The sequence below is a fragment of the Centroberyx gerrardi genome, chromosome 22 (assembly GCF_048128805.1).
Source record: "Centroberyx gerrardi isolate f3 chromosome 22, fCenGer3.hap1.cur.20231027, whole genome shotgun sequence".
NCBI lineage: Eukaryota > Metazoa > Chordata > Actinopteri > Beryciformes > Berycidae > Centroberyx > Centroberyx gerrardi.
The window spans coordinates 14644127-14660061 of record NC_136018.1 but is presented as its reverse complement, the minus strand read 5'-3'; the positions used below and the strand labels follow the sequence as shown (position 1 = coordinate 14660061).

Genomic DNA, 15935 nt, shown 5'->3' with positions numbered 1-15935 from the left:
TTTTTTATCCTTTCCTAGAAAAGGAATGGACTTCTGGCAACAAGTAGCCTGAGTTGCTAGCAGTGTGGACACAACATTAGATTCTAATGCTTAACATTAGGTTTCAATGTAACAGGAGGGCCGCTGTTATCTCTGTCCATTTGCAGCTGTTGCAAAACTGATTTTAGTGTTGGAAAAATACTTAATGTATTGAGTTTCACAGTGCTGTGCCTTTGATGAGGAAAGTATTTTAAGTAGTAGTATGCTTGTTAAAATAAGTAACAAATACAAGTTTCACAACCGCTGCAGTTATTTTAGCATAAAATAAGCAGTGAATATGAGGCTCGTGGTAGGCTAGTTGATACAGTATAACCAGTCGTTTATATTTGCCAGGTGGATGTGAAATATCTGCGTCAGAGACTGCTCTCTGTGTCTGTCTGAGTGTGTGCTATCCTTGACTGACGTGGACAGTGTTTGCTTAACCTCTTCTGCGCTGCACTACCACAGCCTTGTCAGTTTAAGGGTGTGTGTGTGTGTGTGTGTGTGTGTCCAGCAATGGTAGCTTTCATTTTGCATGTTCCCAGCAGTATGTCTTGCCAAACAACCCTGGTGAGAGGGAGACTGAAAGATAGAGAGGGGTTTGAAACAACACAAATGAGTGATATTTGTTATTTCTTTCCTGGGCTGGTATATAATTGTGTGCATCTACACACCCCAAGAGAAAACATGCATTTCAGAGACCAGATTTTTTCAGGCTTTGTATTTAGCAGGATTATTAATTTCACTTGGCAAATAATCCCACCCTGCCACCCCCCTCAACTTGCTATTTTATTGCAGTCAGGAGGTGTGCGTGTGTGTGTATGTGTGTGCCCTCATGCTTTTGCCTCATCCAAAAGCTAAGGCCGTGATTTATGTAACGGCTAAGCCCTTTCATATTGTATATGTTGTACCTTACAAGAGCATGATGAGCAGACTAGATTAATATTTATTTAGCACAGGCAAATCAAGGATTAAGCAGTCATCATTTTAGCACTAATCCATGTCTCTCTGGTGAGATGCAGAGACAAAGAGAGGCAGATTACTAAACACATAGCGCTGCAAAGCCACAATTAGTTAGTGACTTGCTTTCCTCAACTGCGTACAGAGAGATATGCACAGTAGATGTGCAGGCACATGCGCACACACACGTTTGCTTACAAGGTCATTTGCTTTTGCTTAATTATCTCTTGCTATCTTACCTATCAGTGTCTCTCTGTTGCTCTGCCTCTCCCTTACTTTCCGCTTCTCTATCACTCGCTTTGTCTTTCTTCAAAGGAGCCCCTCATTGAAATTAGTGGTGGTTTGTCTGATTCACTCATCTGACGTAAATGTGTCTCATGATCTTTCCACTGTCCGAACGCACATGCACAGACACACACACACACACACACACTCACACACTGACACACACGCATGCATGAGCAATGAATACTTCTTTCTTAACTCCAACCACGTGGGAGAGGGACAGTTTGCTTATACTGTGTGTGTGTGTGTGTGAGTGTGTGTGTGTGTGTGTGTTATGAGTTGCTTGGGAGTCTGTAAATAACATTACATTCTTTGCTAATTGAGTTTAACTGCTTTGCTAGAGATGTGGCAAAAAGATGAAAGCTCCCTGTGTATGTTTAGTGTTTGTACATGGCAAGTCTGTGTGTGTGCAAGATTGTTTGTGCGTGTGTGTGTCTATATATGTGTACATGTGTGGGTGGTAATCTAGTTAGCCCTTAGCACTCTCAGGTGGTGAGGCAGAAGGATATGTGTGTCACTGTTCGTTAGTCCTGTCCTCAAGCTTCAGCGTATGCAAAGTGTAGCACTTAGCCTTGCAAAACAGACAATCAAGGACTGCAGTGGGAACACGATGAAAGATAGGGTGTGTGTCTACCTGTGCATCTCTGTGTGTCTGTGAATGTGTATGTGAAAGTGTGTGTTTTTTTTTTTTTTTGGGGGGGGGGGGGGGGGCACTCAACACGTAGCCATAGACAGCGAGGAATAGAGAAAGTGGCAAAGAAGAGAGCATTGGAGAGCTATTGGGGTGTAGTGGTGGTAGTGTGTGTGTGTGTGGGGGGGGGTGGTCCAAACCAGATGTGAGGGCGACTAAAAGCAAAAAAAAAAAAAGGACGAGAGATAAAAGATAAAAAGAACGAACAGACAGTCGTGCTGCGTGAGAGAAAGACAGAGAAAAACAGCGAGAGAGACAGAGAGAGAGGGAGAATGCCATCCACAGTTCCCCTTTGCCCTCCTTCCTCTCTCTCTCACCCGGCCAGTGAATGTTAATGGGTTTTCTGCCTCGCTCCCTCCATCCACCCCCCCCCCACCCCCCCACCCCACCCACACACCCCTCCTCCTCCAACCCCCCCACCCCCCCACCCGTCCCTCCCCATGGACACTGGCGCATTGTTTGTGGCAGTGCTTCTATTCTTTCAAACTTAATTACCTTCTTGCCTTTTGTGGCGTCAGGGGCTGGAAGTTTTGCTCCGTGGCAGTGGAGGTCGTCACACATTCTTTGGCGGTGCACTCCCTTAATCTGGGGGTGGGAGGGTGGTGGTGTTGGAGGGAGGGTGGGGGTGTTGGAGGGAGGGTGGGGGGGGATAAGGGAGAGAGAGGGAGCGTCTAGAGACTGGAGCTTCAACCAGCAGGAGCTTCTAAGGTGGTTAGAGTACCCCGTCTCTGTGCGCGTGTGTGTGCGCATGCGTGTGTGTGTGTGTGTGTGTGTGTGTGTGTGTGTGTGCACAGTCATAATAGTCAGGGCATAGGCTGCCCTTTGTTTGTGCGGTTCATTTCCAATCAACCCTAATTAACTAGAGAGTGTTTCCAGATTGCCGGCAAAAGAAAAATCCCCACTTTTTTTTTTCTTCGCTCCCCTTGGTCTTTGCTGTTTTGAGTTCGAGGAAGGGGAGGAAAAAAGTGAAGGCATTAGCTATGTAGATTGGCTTTGCCTTTGATGCTGGAAAAATCTTTAGCAAGGGCAGTAAGTGGTGGCTGCGACCCAGCAGTGTCTGACTGTTTATTTTCATGTTTCAGTTTGAGTTTAGTTTGAAACATTGCCTCTTCAAAGGGGAGAGACTTGTGCATATATTTAGACTGGACTGTGTAAGCCCATAGTCCATTTGTAAAAATCTTAAATCTAGTCAAAGTTGTCTTTAATCCTTTAAACTTTGTCTATATGAAGCTTCACAATCAGCGGATAAACACTGACACTGAACTGGTATACACATCCAGTTTTTTCTTATCTTTTCGAAGGCTTTTAATGGAAGACTGCTTAATGGAAATGAAGTTTAACTGGGATCTAAACAGTTAATGTCTCACCTCAGTAAGAAATCCTATAGTCTTAGGGATGGTTGCCTCTCAGCAGTGACTGGAGGGCATGAGAGATGTTTTCACCTCTTAATGGTTAAAGTTGGGATAGGGGCCGGTGTAATCTGATCCTAGATCAGATTTTGGGACCCATCCTGAGCTTGAGTGATATGATTATCTTGTTAGTTCTGAGAGAAGAAAAAAAAAACCTGCCCCCTTTGTGGTTCACTTCTTGCAAAGTTTCAACCAGTGGGTATATTAGCTTTCCTTCTTGTCCTGGACTTTGTGTCTAACACCTGGTCAAGAAGTTTGGATTTGCATACTTGACTATTTTTGTTTCTTATGACGCTCTCTTCTCACATGTCGCTCGATATCTCCCATGTTACCCAGGTATTTTTCTCTAACAATGAAATATCAGGTACGGACCTGGGGGCAGTTGGGTGTAATGTTACCTGAGCAACCAATGAGACCAATTTACTTGTCATCAACCTCAGGGATGGAACTCGCATACCTGTTCTAGGAAAATAAAAAATCCTCCACCACTTCCGTCCTCTCCATTTCTCCTCTTTATTCTCTCTCCCCCTCCTCTTCTAAACCTCTCTCTCCATTCTTTTTCCCCCTCTTCTCCAATCCAAGATCATTGCTAGTGTAGGCGTAATTTTGATTTTGATTCGCTAAAAGGCATTTTTGCGGAGAAGGTAATTTGTCGAACAAGATTCCTGTGCTAAATGGAGTGGTGCTTGCTTTAGGTGTCTGGGCCGCGCCTTGCAATAATGATAAGGTGTCTTTTGGTAATGAAGGCCTTTGCTCGCGAGGGAGACGCAGGGGAGAGGACAGGCAGACAGAAAAGGGTGTGGGGGGGGCGTTGGGGAGAGCTACTGCATCTAGCGTCTAATATTACACCTCTAGGCAACAAACAAGGGCTGCATGAAAACCCTTTGTGAGGTTCAGAAGTAAAGAAGACAAAAACACTTGGTCACGCAAAAGCCCTCCCCCCCTCATCCTTTTGCAATTTTCTCCCTCTGTCCTTTCTTTTAAGACTTTAAACAGAGAGCATTAAGCCCTCTTCTGTGATTGCGTGCATGTGTGTGTATGTGTGCGCGCACACACCCATCTGCGCTCTTTGATGGCAGCCAAAGCTCCTCTCGCATTGTGAAGAAGGAGATAATTCCCCTCCTCCTTCATCCCCTCCGTTTTTCATCCCTCCGTTTCTGCATGGCAACAAATAAACAGGTCTAATTAGACCTGAGGAGGCCTATTCACGGCACTGACAGTGGGAGATGGATGCTGGGGCTTTCACGGCGCCCTTCGCCTTTGTCTTTGGCTAACGCTTGGTGACATTTTGATAGAAGATTTGGTGTTAGGCTGAGGGGCCACATGCCGAGAGAGGGATGACCTTCTTGGAGACCTCGGGGAATGGGCACACACCCATAGTCTCACGCTGTCTTCTGACTTTGTCGCTTGACTTTGCCAGCTTTCGTGATTCACTTTAAAAGACACAATCTGGATTTCATTTGACCAACTATTAGCTGTATTCACATTATGTCCTCGAAGAGTTAACCATTTTAGAACTTAGATGATCCTATCCAAAAATACACATCTGTTTTATTCCAATGTTTACAGACATGACAAATATTAACCACAATATTAACAACGCTGTCTGTCCTCGCATCAGATGGTTGGACAATAGCGGGGAAGAACATGAACCCAATAGATCCTTGTGTAAACAAAGCCAGTAGTGTGGCGACACTGCAATTATAGGTTTGGCCTTTAACTGGCTGCAACTCTGGCTAATGCTTGATAGCCAGACAGGAGGAAAAAAACACAGGAGACGCTGACATCACCAGGATAGCACAGGAGCCTAGTACCTTAGGCAACACTTGAGAGTTTTGTTCCAAAATGAGATATCCGCCATTTGAAAAGTCAGTCTGTTCTTAAAAAACGATTGTTGTCATGAAAGTAAAGCACATTATGGGTTACTGTTTTAAACTTATGAGTCATCCTAAGACCTTTGCTACAAAATAGCTACATTTTTGAGGATAGAATTAGTTGCCTTTCTGAAGTTTTAGTGATGATCAGGGAGCAAGATGTTACCAAAATGGATATATTACATTTTGGACTGAAACTCTTCACATATGCACAGAGGACATGCAGTATTCACTGTGGGTAACACTTGGCATCAGCTTGATTCTAACACGTTCATAACAACTGAAGAAGAGCTTCACAAATCTATATGGACCTTCATGACTTCTAATTCAATCCGTGAGGTAGCTTCCATTAGGTGTTCATGTAACGCTTTTGTCATTTCTATTACAAAAAAATTCAAAATTGAAGTCCTGTCACCATGTGTTATCCCACTTTGTATGGTAAAACAAACTGACCAGTCCGCTGCAAATTCAGGCTGTGCGTGTGTCACACTATAATCCCAGCCTTGGCTCTGACGATGATAATGCTCTCTATCTGACTTCCTCTAGGCTATAGTGTCCAACTCCCATCCAAACTGGACGTGCTTTAAGAATAACCTGAGTCAGAGAGAGGGAGGGAGGGAGAGAGAGAATGAAATAAAGAACGAGGGGGTGGAAAGAACGTGTGGAGAAATCCCCTGCTTTAGACGCTCTCTCTCTCTCTCCCTCTCTCTCTCTCTCGGAGCTACTGAAAAGCAGATGGAGGGATAGAGAGAGAAAGAGAGAGAGAGAGGGAGGGAGAGACAGAGTGAGGGAGGGGGGGAGAAAACAATAGGCCAAGGAGTCTCTTAGCCCCTTTCTCCCATCAGAACTAGCAGTGTCCAAAGCAGGCATTCTGGGGCTATTATTTGCCTCTCATTGGATCTGATCTGCCACTTTAATCACCTTGGTGTGTGTGTGTGTGTGTGTGTGTGTGTGTGTGTGTGTGTGTGTGTGTACGTGTGTGTGTGTGAGTGCGTGTGTCCGTGCACGCGTGTGTGAAAGCAAGGGGACATGCTTAATTAAAAAACAGAGGTAGGAGCGGCCGAGGCCATCTCTTTTGTTCTTCTGTGAAAAGAAGGGAACTGTTTCTGCAGAGTGGAAAAACCTGCGCTTCATTGTTAGTCTCTCTCTCTCTCTCTCTCTCTCTCTCTCTCTCTCTCTTCATGTCTCTCTTTCTCGCTCTCTCTCAAATGAAAGGAAAGGAGTCTGGTTGGTTAGCAGAGCGGAGGAAGCCAGTGGGGAAGAGAGAGAAGAAGGTTACTGAGCACAGCAGTAACATGATCCACCTAAAAAAAAACAACTAGTGGGCACTACTGCTCTGAAAGGTGTGAAGCTTGGGGAATAAAGCAAAACAAAAAGAAGGAAAGCAAATAATTTACGCCTATTTATTTTCGAGGCAAAATGACTTGTAATCAGCTTTTTTAGCTTGCGCCTTACCAAACTTAAGATCTGCAAGTCTAAAGATTTTAGTATCCAAAAACTAAATAATTATTTTGATGATTTTTTTTTTTTGGAGCTGAAGAGAGGTGGGAGTGAAAATGTTGAATTCACTCGATGGCAAGGCCAGACGTCTCATGACTCCTGTGTCCAGCTATCACTGACATCCTGTGTTAACCTCACTGCTAAACTAACGCATGCTAAATGGATTAGGATTACTTCAAACGCTTGCACCAGGCCGCATTGCACCACATTGCTCTTTCATGAGAGAAGATCGGCAAAGTTAAGGGCCAAGGCTTCAGCATTTTTAAAAAGATCTGACATCCAGAGAGGTGTTCTTAGAGCAGAGGACATGTCCGACTTTACTTTTGAATCGCAGCGCAGGAGAGACACCATGAATGTAGGCGCACGCCCAGCTGCATCCCCCACAAGTCACGAATATTTAGAGCCTAGCATATTCATGCACTAGGAAATTCACTCTGCTCACAGAAAGTCTGTTAATCTAAATGTGTCCATTATGGGGCAGCTAGCAACTAAACACCCACTATTGGATATGTCACCATCTAACATCATCTAACAGTCCACAGTATTCAAACAAGTTTACTAATGCATATCCCAATTTTTGTATCGATACATATTTCAGAGTACAAAGTCAATTTGATCTGGACGATATCACTGGACGAGCAATTTGTGTTCACTGTTGTGTTTTACTAGCGTTTTGTGTTTTCATGGCTCCCAAGCCTCGTTTCACTTGGCAGTGCTAGGTCACCTTATTTTCAACAAATAGTTGTGGAAGAAAGGAAAAGGCCAAAACAACAACCAGCATTAAGCATTTAGTCGCAACCTGGCAAACAATAGCTACGTATTTGTAGGACTACTTTGACATTGTTTATCAGTGTTTTGTTTGTGGTTCTACTGAAAAAAACGATAGGTCTATTGGAAAGGCTCAAATCTCGACACAGCTAGCTAAAATTGTGTCCGATAACGGACCATGTGACGTTACACTATCGTTAGCTTGCAGTGCACATGTAAACAGCTGCTAGCCTGTTAGCATCAGGGGTGATATGTCAGTGCCAAGTGCTTAACACATTGGCTTATCCGTAAGACATAATTCCGTACTTAAAGTGTTAGGAGATGCATAATTCATAAACCGCAGTGTTTTATGTCCGAGCTACAATTCAAAGGGGGTTGCTCCCCAATGAAATAAGCAGTGAAATGACACCGGTGACAAGTAGTAAATCCTGTCGCATGTGTCGCATTAGCTCTCAAACCTCCTGCTTCTGAACAGCTTTTCCCTCAATCACATTTTACACAAGCCTTGGTAAGAGGGACACTGGTGGAAAAAAATGTAAATGGTTGACTGCAGGAATAGGTAGCACGGGCCTATTGTTTTGGTGTTCGGTGAGCGTAATGGATAATTTATGGGCAGAAAGCCGAATGAGTCGTGAGTTGAGTGCATGTAGAAAGGCCTTTGGTGTATTATTTTTTTTTTCCACACTGTCAGATATATTTTGTTTTCTTGTTATGAGTCAGGTAGTGTCATGAAACTGTGGAGGAAACACATTTTTAGACATAGAAAAAAAATCAGAAACACACACACACACACACACACACACAAGCGACACAGCTATCTCTCTGGCCCAACCTGTGATTTTTCAAATGTATAAATAAACGCAGGAGTGAAAAATCTTTAAGAGTCACTGTAACATCTAGGTCAATATGCAGGCAGGCAGTGTGTGTGTTTGTGTGAGTGTGTGTATGTTGGCGCCATGCATTCTTGTGGCATAACATATTTTGCCTGTTTCAACTCCTTCCTCCTTGTTTAGAATGCAAAACTAATTGGTGCTAATTTCCTTGCAATTACAAGCGTGAGTTAACTTGTAGACAGGTGTGTGTGTGTTTGTGTATGTGTGTGTGAAGACCGAAAGAGTTGTTTCCAGCATCCGTGCCTTACGTCAAATACCACTTCCATATAAATCATAGTGTTTTTTACCTTCTTGGTGTACCAGTTGGGTGGAGCTTACTGCATCAGGACAATTCAGATAGTGTCATGAAATATAAATGTATATTGAACAGACTTTTACATGATGGTCTGCATTTTCTGTCAGCCATTGCTGTACTGCATTCTGTCCTGTGTGGTAAACACTACAGATTTAGCACTTAGGTGGGCTAAAACAAAATGAAAAATGTCAAAAGTAGAAAGTATTTGCAGATACTACTTGACCTGGGCCTTATCTGCACATGTGGGACAGTGCATATGCTCAAAATCCTAGAGACATTTTTATCATGTCCATTTCACACATCTGCCTCCCACCTTTTGCCACATCCATGCTTTACTGATAATCACAAAAATTCATTTTCTGCTCCTTGTAGTTTGTTTTTTCTCTTTAATCTCATGAATAGAGAGAGAGAGAAAGAGAGAGAGAGAACATAATTTCTCTCTTTTAATCTATCACTAGTCCCCATGGAATCATCTCCGGGATATGTCAGATTAGACTTGATTATAGCGCGTGCACACACACACACACACACACACACAAACATACTCACACACACGTTTGATTTCATTCCTCACGCTTTTACTGTCCCTCCCACTGGCTTTGTTTAGCCCTGGATTGTTGCAGATTAATCCTCTAATTGCTTTGTAGCTTTGTCGTGAGGGAGAGGGAGTGTAGAGAAAGAGAGGGAGAATTAAGCAGCAGGTGGATAGGGTTAAAGGTTAACATGGCTCTTTAAAGCTTTCTCCTAATGCCAGCTCATTTACACGCGAGCATCTGAAAGGCGCTGGTACTGTATCAAGTGAAAAGACAGTGGCGTGCACAACCAGTCCTCGTTTTGTTACATTTCGGTAAGCACAAAAAAATTCTTATGAAGAAGAACAAGTAGCCATGAAGCCTCAATTCCTCCTGCTTTCCCTCTCCTTTTCTTTCTTTCTCCTCTTAGCCTTTTGTCTCAATCCTTCTTCTCTTCAGGTGATGGGAAACGGCCCTTTGACTGCAAAATGAAATGATTGCAGGGCGCTGTGTGTGTTTGTGAGCTTCGGAGAATTTTCTGCATTGTGTGTGTGTGTGTGTTTGTATGTGTGTGCCTTTGCATTTGTGCCTTGTAGTGAGAAGCCAAGAGATTGAAGTAGTGAGGGGTTGAGAGATGGGCAGCAGCCCAGGATTGATAACATCTCACTGGTATTCCAAACATCATTCCTCATGGAAGCTCTCTCTCTCTCTCTCTCTCTCTCTCTCTCTCTCTCCCGCTCTCTTTCTCATTCCTGTTTGTTTGTAATTGCTGCTGCATTAAAAGGCATTTGAAATGTACGCATTGTTCTGGATGCTAACATTCATTAACTTCCTGGGTTTATCCCCGAGTCTGCACCCTGTCTCGTGTACGAAATTTGGAAACTGGAAGTGTCATACCTTTCCACAAGGCCAAGTATAGACACACACTCAGCAGCATGACGATATACAGTGTCTTACTTTCCGTGTCCTCACAGACAGTCTAAGTCACACCTTCAGGACATTAATAAGATAATTGGTGCTTAATTAGCAACTCCTGACTGGGAAGAACAGGCCAAGGCAGATTTAGCCACTGATTAAAGACTCCTCCAACTCCAATCCGCTTTTCCTCTTAAAGGAAGACACTGACGTTTTTGCAAATCAGCTGTTTGATAAACTTGGTGCACTGGTATGATGCAAAGCCAGCTTGTACTGTCCACAAATCATGCACAGTCTGTGAACTTTCCATTAGCATATACTGTAGTGAAATTAACAAATACAGGGCACAACAGAGGTGAAACTGCTTCCTCTCTTTCACTGTGGTAAGCTGATCAGAGCCTATTTACCAAACAGTTGGGTTATTCCTATAAACTTTCCTAGTCCTGGCTGCCATGGGATCAGCCTCATTCATTTATACCTCCTTCCCCCTGTTTCCAAGATCTGGTCCCTGGGGTCACTGAGAGACTTAGAGACTTTTTGTCCGAGGATGAGTTTTTTCTTCTGTGGGGGTGGCAAACAATCTGAGTCTGTCAGCTTTAAGACAAAGATCCAAGTGGGAGCTTTCCTACCAGTTAATATTGGATTTCTCCTCTTTTCAAAAGTTGTCATGGTGCTAGCTGCTTAACAATCTTCTTATCTCTCAGTGGTAGGCGATTACAAACAGACACAGAAAGGTAGATAATAGTCTTGTGTTATTTGATTGTATTAAAGTTACAGCTCAGGAATTTTTGGTTTGTAAGACAACACCACTGGTATGAGAGTTGAATGTGGGTTGTGAGTAAGTGAGGAGTTAGCTAGGAGTAAGTTTAAAAAAGCTTCAGGATTAACTAACCAAATATTTGTTGTTCAGCACCATTTACCAGATCTCTTTTCTGTCCCCTTCTTTTTCCCTCTCCTTCTCTCACTCAGGTCCCTGTTAGGCTGGATGAGATGAGATCCCTATGTAGTGGTCGTCATGGCAACTTGTGACTCTCCCCCTATGGTGTCGTCACGGCAGCAGGAACATGGTGGCCAGAAGCTGGACGCTGCTGCTGAGGACAACTCCGTCGTCGCCATGGAGACCAGTGTCGCCAACAGCAACAACGCCAACAACAACAACCGATCGTCGCCTGTCGTCGCCGTCATTGGAGAGCCCGAGAATGGCCTTGGAGAGCCCGCTGTGAGCCCGCTGAGGTCCACTGCTACCCCCACCACTGTTAGTGCAACCACCGGCCCTGTGACTGAACAGTGTCGGAGAGAAAGCTTTACTACCGGGAACAACGGAAGTGTTACCGGGACTTTACCAGGAGTAGGAGGAGGAGCGGCTTTGGGTTCAGACTGTTCTGCCCCCGCCACATCTCCTGTGGCACCGGCGAAGGAGATCCCCTGCAACGAATGTTCTAGCTCCTTCTCCAGTTTACAGAAATACATGGAGCACCACTGCCCCAACGCCCGCCTGCCTACCGCGGGAGGTCTCGAGGAGGATGGGGAGGAGGTCGAAGGGGTGGTAGGTGAGGAGAGTGAAGGCGAGGGGGGTGCTGCGGAAGTGGGGGATATGAACAGCGAGATGGAGATGGAAGAGGAGAGCGATGTGGAGAACCTGTGCGGCGAGATCGTCTACCAGCCCGATGGCTCTGCTTTCATCCTGGAGGACTCCAAAGAGCAGCGTGGCAGCCAGGGGGGGCACTCTGGGCCTCTCCAATACAGGGGCCTACTGTCCCCCCAAACCTTCCCCAATGCCCAGGCCAGCAGTGGTCAGAGTGGCCTGAGCCCCCTGGGGGAGCGGTTGGAGCAGCCCGTTGCACCCATGTCCTTCTACCCCCAGATCATCAACACCTTCCACATCGCCTCATCCCTGGGGAACAAATCCCTGGCGGCCGACCACCCCTCCTTCCCAAATACCTCAACTGGAGGGCTGGCGGGCGCCGGTCCCGTGTTGCACAGTTTCCGTGTCTACGACCTCCGCCACAAGAATGACAAAGACTATCTGAAGGCGGATGGCGCAGCCAAAAACTCCTGTGTGTCCAAAGATGTCCCCAACAATGTGGACTTGTCCAAGTTTGAGGGCTGCGTGGCCGATGGGCGGCGGAAGCCTGTGCTGATGTGTTTCCTGTGCAAGCTGTCGTTTGGCTACAGCCGCTCTTTCGTGACGCACGCTGTCCACGACCACCGTATGACCCTGAACGAGCAGGAGCAGAAGCTGCTGAGCAACAAGCACGTCTCCGCCATCATCCAGGGCATCGGCAAGGACAAAGAACCTCTTATAAGCTTTCTGGAACCAAAAAAATCCCCCAACTCTGTGCTACCCCACTTTCCCACGCCTGCCAACTTCCTAGGGCCAGACGCGGGGCTCCGCGGCTTGTGGAATGCTTTCCACAGTAGTGGGGAGAATGCCGATTCCCTCCAGGCAGGCTTTGCCTTCCTGAAGGGCAGCGCCAGCAGCTCCTCCAATGACCAAACCCCCAGAACCCAACCCATGCCAAAGGCCGAGACCAACCCAAACCTCGGGGGAGGGGCTGGTGCCCACAGAACCCCTGGCAGGAGTTCTGCTGCTGCTGCCGCTGGTGGCAACCTGGAGGGCCGGGACTCTGATAGTGACTGCAAGGGCCACGTTAGGGACACACGCACTTTGCAACCCAACGGGCCGGACCTGAGCCAGTACCCGCCCATCAAGCGGGAGCCCGGTGCGATGGGAGGAGAGAGTCCGGAGCAGGATGAGGACGCTTACTCCAATGGAGGAGGAGTAGAAATGGAGGCAGATGAGGAGGAGGAGCAGGCCATGACCATGACCATGGCAATGACAGGCCAGCAGGCCGACAGCACCAGTAGCAAAGATTTCCCTCTCTTAAACCAAAGCATTTCCCCCCTGTCCAACAGCGTGCTGAAGTACAACAGCGACAGCAAAGGCCCTGCACCCACCTCCTCTTCCTCCCTGTCTGTGTGTGAGGAGCTGGAGATGGAGAAGGCCCGTTTGTCCACTGCCCTGGCAGCTGCCAGAGAGCGGGAGAGCAGCAACGACTCAACCATCGAAGCCCTGGCAGGCCGGGATGGGTCCTCGCCCTCTTCCCACCCCCTTGACATGATGATGTTGCGCAGAGACGATGAGAGTCCTGGGCCTCTGCACCAACACACAGGAAACCCTGGTACACCTGGAACCCCAGGGACACCCGGTACTCCAGGTCCAGGTGAAGGGTCCCCAGGCAGTGGGGTTGAGTGCCCCAAATGTGACACCGTCCTGGGATCCTCGCGGTCCCTGGGAGGACATATGACCATGATGCACTCGCGGAACTCCTGCAAGACGCTGAAGTGTCCCAAGTGTAACTGGCACTACAAGTACCAGCAGACGCTGGATGCCCACATGAAGGAGAAACACCCAGAGTCTGGTGGATCATGTGTGTACTGCCGCACAGGCCAGCCTCACCCACGTTTAGCCAGAGGCGAGAGCTACACCTGTGGATACAAGCCCTTCCGCTGTGAGGTCTGTCCATCTCATTTTCCATCTTGATTCTTGTTTTTCTTCTTGTAACATTTTCTGTGTCGATGCCTGCATTCATATTTCTTGTCACACATTTGAAAAGAATAAAAATGCCACTCTTTCTCAGACATTTACAATTAAGGCAATTTCTTTATTTTTAACACACTTTTTAAAGCTGCTGTAGGAAGGTTTTATAAGTAGATTTTTCCTAAATGAATCCCCAGGTGAACATAAATGAATAAAATAATATGTCAGAGTCTTGGCAATATTGATAATGCCATTGCTCTGCTATTTGCTTTCAAAGTAAAATTTTTGGCTCAGGCATCTGACCAATTGAAGGGTAGGGAGGGAACAGGGGTGTTAAGTGCATCCGTCTTCCTGTTGTTCTTCTAATTTACCTACCATGGCTTTAAGGTAAATAAAATTCCATGATGTGGACAACTTAAGAAAATGTGTATTTTAATTCAAAATAATTTACTATATACCTATATTATAATAGCAAAATATATATGTCAACTACTCTATATTATAAATATAGTGTATATTTATATTTATAAATCAATAAATCAATACCCTCTGCATTCTGCTCTCTAGGTGTGCAACTACTCAACCACCACCAAGGGCAACCTGAGCATCCATATGCAGTCGGACAAGCATCTGAACAACGTACAGACACTCCAGAACGGTGGCACTGAGGTCCAGTACAACCACAACCACAACCATGCCAACCCTGTGCCCAGTGCCAGTCTTGGTGGAGGCTGTGGTGCACCCTCGCCGTCCAAGCCCAAGCAGAAGCCCACTTGGCGCTGTGAGGTAATGAAACAAACAGAGCATCATTGTGGCCCTGTGGTAGCAACATACCAATTTGCTTGTTGCACTGTCACCACAATGGGCCAGTTATTTCCCTCTGCGTCACTGTGTCTATTATTTTTCTTGTTTCCATCATCTGACCTCTGGTCAATATAAAACAGAATTTCTCACACATTCTAGCATGATCTGAAAGCACTGTGGAAAACGAACATTAATTCGTCAACACAAGCACAATATTGCCATCCTTGATATTCTTTGGTTTTACGACTATTAAGATTACAAAATCAGTGCTTGCTTTTTTATATTATTGTCATTGCCCATGTAAAGTGTTTTGTGACTGTAAAATGCACTTCAGATATTTGTTTTCTAATTTGAATTATAATAAAATGCCTTGATGATGATGATTTTAAACATATTAGAAGTCAAATGCTGTCAAAGAACTTTTTCTGCTGGCCAATCATTGTGGCAAATGCGTTTTGGCTTTATTCCCCTTAATTCCTCCCTCCTTGCTTCCAAAAGGTGTGTGACTATGAGACCAACGTGGCACGGAACCTGCGAATCCACATGACCAGTGAGAAACACATGCACAACATGATGCTGTTGCAGCAGAACATGAAGCAGATCCAACACAGCCTCCATCTGGGCCTGGCCCCGGCCGAGGCAGAGCTCTACCAGTACTACTTGGCCCAGAACATGGGCCTGGCAGGCGTCAAGCTGGAGAACCCGGCCGGCGCTGGTGGCCCAGAAACCCAGATGATGATTAACCCGTTCCAGCTAGACCCTGGAACTGCGGCTGCACTTGGATCTGGCCTAGGTGAGTGATTTTGGAAGTTAAGTGGTTAATTTAGGCTCTTTTTGTTTATTGCACATTTTTGAAACATGATATAAACGCACAAGTTTAACACAGAACTGTCAATGAAGAATTTCTACAGAGCCACATGGTGTGAGAAAGTGCCAAGTCTTTTTGCCTTTTTCATATCTTTGTTGTCTTCAAGCTTGTTTTCCAGTTTTCTTTAGCTCATCTTTCACTTGGTCAGTTTTATCTGTTGTATCTCATCTATATCTGATACCACTGGGGTATTGTTTTTATCTTTTTGCCTGTCCTTTCTTGCTCTCCATTTTTTCTCCCTGCCCTCTCCCCTTCTCTTTTTCTTCTCCACTCCTTTTACCTCGCCCCCCTGCCTCACCCTCTTCTCTTTCTCTTTCTCGCTTATCTCTGCTCTCATATTGTCCCTCTGTCATTGTCTCCTTTCTTTGACCCCTCTCACTGATTAAAAAATGATTATGAGACGCCACATGAGAATTATTCTTAATCTTTCATTTGTAATTTTCTTAAGTCAGCTTAATCCCCCCCATACACACACCACCCCACCTTCTCTCACCCTGGAGAACACACACGTGCGCGCGCGCGCACACACACACACACACACACACACACACACAGCAGGAAGCGGATTCCCGTAGGAGTGAGAGAGATTTAACAATGACCCT

General features: G+C 45.7%; 1 protein-coding gene across 1 annotated transcript in view; it reads left to right on the top strand.

Annotated features, from left to right (window-relative positions):
* Nucleotides 1-11135: 11135 nt before the first annotated feature.
* zfhx4 (zinc finger homeobox 4) overlaps nt 11136-15935 on the top strand; it is a 65544-nt gene continuing 60744 nt past the window's right edge. Inside the window, exons 1-3 of the mRNA XM_071909945.2 lie at nt 11136-13637; nt 14229-14447; nt 14964-15258. Coding sequence (XP_071766046.2) covers nt 11136-13637; nt 14229-14447; nt 14964-15258 — 3016 coding nt within the window. The remainder of the gene's footprint in view (nt 13638-14228; nt 14448-14963; nt 15259-15935) is intronic.